This window comes from Leuciscus leuciscus (genome assembly GCF_965113295.1).
Source record: "Leuciscus leuciscus genome assembly, chromosome: 17".
Classification (NCBI taxonomy): domain Eukaryota; kingdom Metazoa; phylum Chordata; class Actinopteri; order Cypriniformes; family Leuciscidae; genus Leuciscus; species Leuciscus leuciscus.
Window position 1 is genome coordinate 27,501,708 of NC_138741.1, and position 8,213 is coordinate 27,509,920.

At 38.3% G+C, this 8,213-nt stretch overlaps 2 protein-coding genes across 2 annotated transcripts in view; one reads left to right on the forward strand and one right to left on the reverse strand.

The window, feature by feature from the left end:
• Positions 1–2,337, forward strand: nkl.4 (NK-lysin tandem duplicate 4). Its single transcript, XM_082142389.1, has 4 exons — positions 1–159; positions 438–502; positions 1,341–1,436; positions 1,547–2,337. The coding sequence occupies exons 1-4, from the start codon at positions 117–119 to the stop codon at positions 1,724–1,726; spliced, it is 384 nt and encodes a 127-aa protein (XP_081998515.1). The 5' UTR covers positions 1–116; the 3' UTR covers positions 1,727–2,337.
• Positions 2,338–2,392: 55 nt separating this feature from the next.
• tonsl (tonsoku-like, DNA repair protein) overlaps positions 2,393–8,213 on the reverse strand; it is a 27,011-nt gene continuing 21,190 nt past the window's right edge. The window contains exons 24-28 of the mRNA XM_082142296.1: positions 7,684–7,855; positions 7,395–7,570; positions 6,122–6,195; positions 5,858–5,991; positions 2,393–2,932 (exon numbers count right to left, since the gene is read on the reverse strand). Coding sequence (XP_081998422.1) covers positions 2,730–2,932; positions 5,858–5,991; positions 6,122–6,195; positions 7,395–7,570; positions 7,684–7,855 — 759 coding nt within the window. The 3' untranslated portion in view covers positions 2,393–2,729. The remainder of the gene's footprint in view (positions 2,933–5,857; positions 5,992–6,121; positions 6,196–7,394; positions 7,571–7,683; positions 7,856–8,213) is intronic.

The window sequence follows — 8,213 nt, forward strand, 5'->3', positions numbered from 1 at the left end:
TCACAATGTCTGTGGTTTCTGGTTGAACAAATAGGTATTTTAAACAGAGTGGCACCAAAGATCTGCAGCAAACCAGAGGAGAGTTTAATAGCGTTCAGACTCTTTTGGCAAACAAGATGCTGCGAAATATCATCCTGGTCACCCTGCTGATATCCTCAGGTAAAACCAGATCACGGATCAGTAGTTATCTTTATCAATCTATTTATCTGTCTTTCGTGTGCATAGATGAACAGTGTATACCAGTTTGGAGCAGCTTACGTTTATTTATGGACATTTGTAATGCTGGTCATGCTAAAACCAGCTCGAATGTGCCCAAAATGTACATATTTTTAATCTAATTTTCTGTCTGTTTAACAGTAGGCTTTATTAAGTGCCCATATATTGTCTTCTAGGTTTAGTATGTGTTAAATTTATCATGCTTTTTTTCCCCCTCACAGTTTGTGCTTTTCAGCGGGAAATACACAAAGAAGAGTTTAATGGAAATGAAATAGAAGGCGGCTCTGTGAGTTTTTGTGTCATTTTGTGTTCATTTGTACATGCTTTCACCAGATTATTGTTTATCAGTAGTGGTCAAAAATGTATATTCATAGAAACTTCCTTAACCTTTTCAGTTATTTTTCAAGACTTTTTTGAGAGTTTTCCATGATTGCGTAAATAGCAAAAAACGGAAAAAATTTACTAATTTAAGCTGAATGATAATTTTACACATTTCATCAAAATTCACAACTTATCTTAAAACAGGAAAACTACATGATCTATTTATGATGATGATGAAGATGGTACCCAGACAGCAACATAGTGTTGGCCCAGATCCGGCCAACATCTGGTACATGTGTATTCCATCCGTACCAGATGTGGGTCGGATCTGGGCCGACACTATGGTCACATCTTTGCCATATATTGAAAATAAATGTTTGCACTTCATTCCGATGGTCCACTTTAGACATTCAACTAACTATAATGAACTTTGCAACTACATCCCACCAAACTCTCATCAGGGTATTAGTAGAGAGTTAGGTTAGGTGTTAGGGTGCATGTTAGTAGAATAAGTTGACAGATTCAAAATTACTTCTAGTAATTGTCCTAGAATGAGACCTAGAATGTCTGCTGGGAAACATCAGAATAAAAAGTTAGCAGATATAAAGCAGACAGTCTACTAATACTCTAACTGTTAGTTGACAAGTAGATGTGAAGTTAGTTGCAAGTTAAACTCCAAAAGTGTTTGCAAGATGCAAAGAAGCTTCACAGATGTCAAGCTAGTCATGTTAGATTTGAACTTCTAGGTTCAAACTCTCATATTTAAACTATTGACTCTAAAATCCTGTATGTTGTCTTGTTAGGGTGATAATCAAACAGAACAACTCCCTGGAATGTGCTGGGCTTGCAAGTGGGTCATGAAGAAGGTGAAAAGCCGGATCTCCAACGGCGCAACTACGGTTGGTACAAGTACTCTTTTATATGATTTCATTAAAAAAAAATTATTCAAATGTAGAAACTACAATATTAGAGAGTACTAAAAGATTACCGGCTTGTCACTTCCCTACAGGACGACATTAAAAATAAGCTGTCGATGATCTGTGATGAGATCGGGTTCCTGAAGTCAATGTGTAGGAAGTTTGTGACGAAGTACATGGACACTCTGGTCGAAGAACTTTCAACTACTGATAATGCCAGAACCATCTGTTCTAACATTGGTGTTTGCAAGAAAAGGGCATGGAAAAATTAGTTAATTCGTCATCAATTACGCACACTCATGTCATTTCAAGACTTTTGTTCATCTTTGAAACACAAATCTGAGAGATTTCCGTCCCTTCATTGAAAGTCAAGCATGTTTGAGCATCCGTTTACCATATGTGACTTCTCTATTAATCTGTTCATCGCATCTCTTCAGAAGACGCTCAATTCGTATGGATTTCTTCTACAATCTCTTTATTAAAGTTTTGACACGTCACAGTTCTAGGTTAATAGACTTTCAACGGAGGGACAGGAATCTCTCAGATTTGTGTTCCGAATATGAACAAAAGTCTTATGGGTTTGGAACGACATGAGAGTGAGACTGAATTTAAATTTTTTGGGTGAACTATAACTTTAATGATGTATTAGATTCAAAGTTTAAAACTCATATGTTCGCTGATAAATTGAAGACATGCACAAAGTAATTTTTGTTTGCTTCCGAGTATTTGCTGAAACTCTGCACTGTACTAGAGTTAATAGTGTGATTATTGTGGTTTTGTATGTCACAGTTTTTCTTGAATATTTGTCACGTACACCCGGCTTTATTTTAGCAACACTGTTTTTGTCTCTGCAATGAACTGGAAAATAAATGTGTGAAAAGCATTCATGGTTTATGATGTCTTTGTTCATGTCTAATTTTTGGAAATGACAAACAGAGCATGCTTGAATTTGTATTTTATTGGTCCATTAGCACCACACCACATACATTGATGTCTCATGCCCATTTCAAACTCATCATTTCTTGAATTTCACAAACTAACCACCAATAAAGACAATTTGCAGAAAGACTAAATGGAATAAAATGGGTTTGAGTCACAAGTATAAACAAACATACGTGTCCATACAAATAGTTACAATAAAAAAAATACATAATATTTCATACATGCTACAATCAGACAATATTTACAGACGAAAGTTTTCAAACATTCACCCATTAACAGTTAACATTGTGCATAAACAATACTTAGCAGAGGTTATATGTAGACTAATGCAGTTTACCGCGAGGGTGCAGTGACGCTCAGCATGCATTTGGAGTCGCGAGAGAAGACATGCACAGGTTCTGTTCTCCGTCTCCAGCTCTGCTGCAGTGCATCCTGGTCCAGCTTATTTAGACTCTGGGAGCACAAACGCAGGTCTCGGATGTGATCAGAGAGACCGTCCAAACAAACATCACCCAGTGGTCCTGACACCTGACAGCCTGTCGTGAAGAACCAACTTTAAACGTTAGAGGACACATACTGTAAAGTACACAATAAAGTAGGGCTGCCCCCCTAACCGTTAGTCGACTAGAAGAGGTTTAGTCAACCAACATTTAATTAGTCGGTTAGTCGCAAAAAAAAAGGCAATTTAAGGCTCGTTATTATGATTTATGGATTAATATAAACGTGTGATTCATCGGCCAATCGCTTAAATGAACGACTACTAGTCGACTGGAAAAATCTCTAGTCGAGGGCAGCCCTGCAATAAAGCCACATTTACAAACGACAGAAGTCATTTTAAGTTTGTTAAGATTGTTGGTGACATCCAGCAATTCAAACTTTATGTAAATGAGCTTCTCGAACTGTATTTCCTGAGATAATGCAAGATTATGATCTGACTAGATGCAGCAATATCATTAAAAAAAATGATGCATGGGAAACGGTGTCAAAAACTTGTCATCGTTCTGAGTGAATTTGATATCTTGTTAATGATATGATGCAGAAACATACACATTACAAACACTTTCCCAATGAGGTTAACCATATTGCTTGTGGGCATGTCACGTTTTTTGGGTTTGAACCTACCACCTTTACGTTATCAGCCTCCATCTTTAATCACTAAACCACCGGCAGGTTCAAAAGCGAAAATTCACAATAAAAGGACAATTTATGTGTGGCAAGCAGGACGGGGCCGAGAGCCATGGGAACGGAGCGAGGCCGGTGGTGCGAGTGCTAATGAGACCTTGAGTCACACGGAGGAGCTTCGGAAGGATAAAAGGGAGGAGTGACGACAGTGAAACAAGCCTGGACTTTACGTTGTGTTTTGTGTTAGTTTAAGTGGCATTCTTCCATGAGGGGCTGCCTCTTTACTTTTGTTTTGTTGTTTGTTTATTAAAGTTGTTTATTAAGACTAAATGGAATAAAATGGGTTTGAGTCACAAGTATAAACAAACACATGTGTCCATACAAACAATTATAATAAAAAAATACATAATGACTTCAAGCGTGTAGCACGTAGCGCTGAAATCATATTGTAATTGTTAAAATTTCCAAGGATCAGCATTCTCCCCTAAAAGTGATCGGGCAGACCAAACCATTAGTCGTAGACTATTAGTCATCGACTTGAAACTTTGAAGGCTGGCAGTATTCACACTACAACGTCACCAAGGCTCGCTCCGATCGGCCTGACGGGGTGCTATAGCGGTCAAAAGTACGAAATCGCTTAGAACTCCTAAACCGTTAGGCATAGGCTCAAAGTGTTGGTTTCGATCGTCGGCTTTTTTGTTGAAAAACCTACTTTTGCGAACTAGTCCTTGGTTTTTGGCCCAATCGGAACCAAACCAGTGCAGCAAGATTCTCTGGAGTCTGATTGTCAATAATTATCAAAAAAAGTTGAAATTTCCATTCACGGTCTCAGAACGTTCATGGAGCCACTTTTACTAAAATGGCTATAACTCGTGATCGGAATGAGATATGTTCACCAAAATTGGCACACATATGTAAGAGTTCATTCTGTGGTCACGTGAAAAGGGACGTGGTGACTGGCCACTTGGTGAAAAAAACGTAATGGCTATAACTACGCAACCCTAAGTATGATTGACTTGAAAATTGGTATGCTGTGTCTTTGTCCAGGGTACCAAGACTACCTTTGAGGTAATACGCATATCCCAAAGATAGCTATAGCAGGGCCATTTAGAAAATAGGCGTGGCCAAGTCTAACTAAAAGCCTATCATTCCTAAACGAAAGCATAAAAAGCAGCATGCAAACTTTTATGGAGATCGGCCCATAGGTGGGGCTATAACTGTTAAAAAGCTGTATTTCTATGGCAAATCACATGAAATGATAGCCTGGTTAAAACCAGACCATTCTCAGTAGTAACTGAGTTATGGTCTGGCAAAGCTCCATTAATAACTGGATAGACCTAAAACCAGTTGGATAGACCTAAAACCAATCAGAGATCGTCATCGTGTAAAGCCATATGCTGCATCCCAATTCGCCTAAGTTACACTATGCCATAAAAGTATGTACTCTTTTTGTGAAGAAAAGGTATTTACTTTTGAATGTGTAGCAAAAAAGTAGGCAAGCTTTGGGACATACTACTTCGTCATCTTTATCGGACGGATCTGTCGCGTGCATCCTGTCACTTAAACTGCCCTGTCAATCATCTTGTCACAGTTAAAATCCTCTATTAAATCTAATTTAATTTCCTACCGTTTCGGAGAGAAATGTAGTTGCACGTTCATCTGCCAGTGGGTCTTTCATGGAGACTGGCCTCATGTGTTTGCAAATTGAATATAATAATGCATTTAAAAGTTGCTGCGCTTCACCAATGGACGTCGCTCAAATGTCTCTGGGCGCAATTGGATAGATCTAATGGATTAGAAATCGGCTTGAATGGGCTCTTTGCCAGACTACTTGCAGAGCAAATCTAAATTTGCCGGAAGTTTGTCTGGGTTTTCCCAGGCTAATGAAATGACTGAAAATGGCCCCCTTTCTGCCTGATTTGCATAAGGCTTCATGAAATTTGGTGTGCACATGCGTCACATGATTCTAAATAAGCATGGACACTTTTATGGACATCGGGCCACAGCTGAAGCTTTAACTGTTACAAAGGAGAAAAAAGTAAACTGCCTGTATTGGCTATAAATGGTCTTTTCCATCTATGATCTAAGTGATTACATGCTTGCTAAATCCAACATAATACCTTTATACACATATGCTTAAAGGCCTTAAAGTGCTTGAACCCCATTAATTGCTGCTTGCAGCTATATTTTTATAATTAAAGTTTTATGTTAAATGTTCGCCAGTTCCCGGCTCCTCCTTCCTTTGTGAACGAACTTTGCTACATTATGCCTCCAAGGAGACAAAATAATGGCAATCAAACCTGAATATCCCTAAAAAGCACCTGGGGAAAAAAAAATACCTTGAAGGTTGAGATGGGTCAAAGGTCGCTGGGCCTCCATTAGGGCGTTAAGGAGACTTTGAAGACCGGCTGAGGTCACTGAAGGGTTGGCAGACAGGTCTAAAGACACCAGGGAAGGACAAACAGGAAGACACCTAAAAACAACCAATGATCATTATTGAGAATATATTATAAATATGTAACAAAGTAAACTGAAAACTGAAATAAGAATATAAATGATGCATTGACATTTCGGTACAGTAATAGAAGAGTTGAAATATTCACCTAGCGAGCAAGAGGACGCTGTGGTCCGTAAGGCCATTTCCAGCCAGATTTAAGTGTGTGAGTGGACAGTCACCCTAGAAGCCAAACACAAACATTTAGTCAATATTATTTACATAGATATACAATGTTAAAGGAAGATAGTGAAGTGAAAAACCTGTATAAAACAGACTTTATTCGATATATTTTTCCTACTATGCATGTGTGAAGCAAAATGCATGATGTATGGGTGCATGTTTGATGCACATGCAGTTATTTAAAGGGATAGTTCACCCAAAAATGAAAACTCTGTCATCATTTGCTCATACTCAATTTGTTCCAAACCTATATGAATTTATTTCTTCTGCTGAACACAAAAGAAGATATTTTGAAGAATATAGGTAACCTAACAGTTGATGGACCCCATTGACTTCCATACGATGTGTAAAAAATAGTATGCCCATCAACCATATGCAGTTTCTTCAAAATATCTTTCATTTTTGGGTTAATTAATCCCTTTAACATCCAACTTGTCCCTCTGTTCCAACTGTATTAGGACTAAAATGGATTAATTTAATGATTATTTGTAGCTTAAACTTAAAGTTTATTAAATTACATCAGTTTAACCCAGTATTTAGTGTCCAGTTATTTATGTACGTGGATTTGTGCATGTTTTTTTAACAGCGTTTGAAATGACGGCGTATTTGACAGCGCTAAATCTGTCTTAAATGCCATTAAATACAGAGTTTTGGATGCAAATGCGATTCATCTATAGCGTAATTCGGACTCTTTTGGCTTGCCATAAAAGAAGACAGGGTCTCAAACAAACGTGACACACTTGAAAAACTGCAAAACGCGGCGTAATGGTCGAAGATGTCCATCTAGCGCATATTTACATAGAAAAACTACTAAAAAGCTGCAAAGCTTACTGTAAATAGCGCGGAGTAATAGCGTCATCTCCATAAGAACTTTATGATTAGCCTTCTTACGCCAGCGTGTTCAGACCTCATACGCGCTCATACCAGTAATCTTCATTCTTTGTTCACACATAGCATCATCCCAGGAATATACTGTAATGTTACAACTTCTCATACTTACTGGTGAATTGTCAGAACCGATTTACTGGTATTTTTAAAAAGGGTCCTGTTCACACTCGATCTCTTAATGGTAATTTATCAGTAAAGACACTATGTGTGAAAAGGGCTATTATTATCAATGTTGAAAAAGATTGAGCTGCTTAATATTTGTGGAAACCTTTATACATTTTTGAAAAACTTTGGACAAGGAGTCAGTGTACCTGTGAAAGGAGTTTAGTAAAGATCTCCATGGCAGGCTGGTCGGATGGACCTCTACAGACCGCAGAAAGCTGAAGGTGCGTAAGAAACTGCATCGGTAAAGTCTTCAAAACAAGCTCAAAACCAGTGGAGCCCAGTGCATTATGGGAGAGGCACACCGACCGCATATTCCCGGTGCCTGGAGAGCACAATACAGCATTAAAGAAACAACATAAAACTACTTTGCTTTCATTTGGTTGTCAAACAGAGGTCTAACCACTTCAGATCAGATGTTTCTGACAGTGCACTTACTGGCCATGGCATTGGCTAATAGGAGACGGTGTTGCTGGAGGAAACGTGCAGAGAGGCCACAGGCTTGCAGGGAAAGAGTGGAGAGCAGGGGACAAGCGGACAGAAGACTTGCTAGTGCTTGTGTCCAGCCATCACCCAGAGGATTCATGCTTAAATTCAACTCCTCTAGACACTACAGAGACAAAAATGTGATTAGAAAAAGAGAGTGAAAATGAATAAATAAAAAGAAAATTATGAAAAAACAAAACTATGTATCAATACCCTAATGGATACACTTTATTTTGACCACCCACTTCAGACATTCTACTAACTACAAGTAACTTTGCAACTACATGTCAACTAGCTCGCATTAATTTGCTACTACAAGTCACTAACTCTCATTGGAGTATTAGAAGACTGTTAGGTTAGGTGTTAGTAGAATAAGTTGAATTGTAGTTGCAAAGTCACTTATAGTCAGTAGAATGTCTTTTGGGGAGCATCAAAATAAAGCATTAGCAGATATTAAGCAGACATTTTACTACTACTCTAAT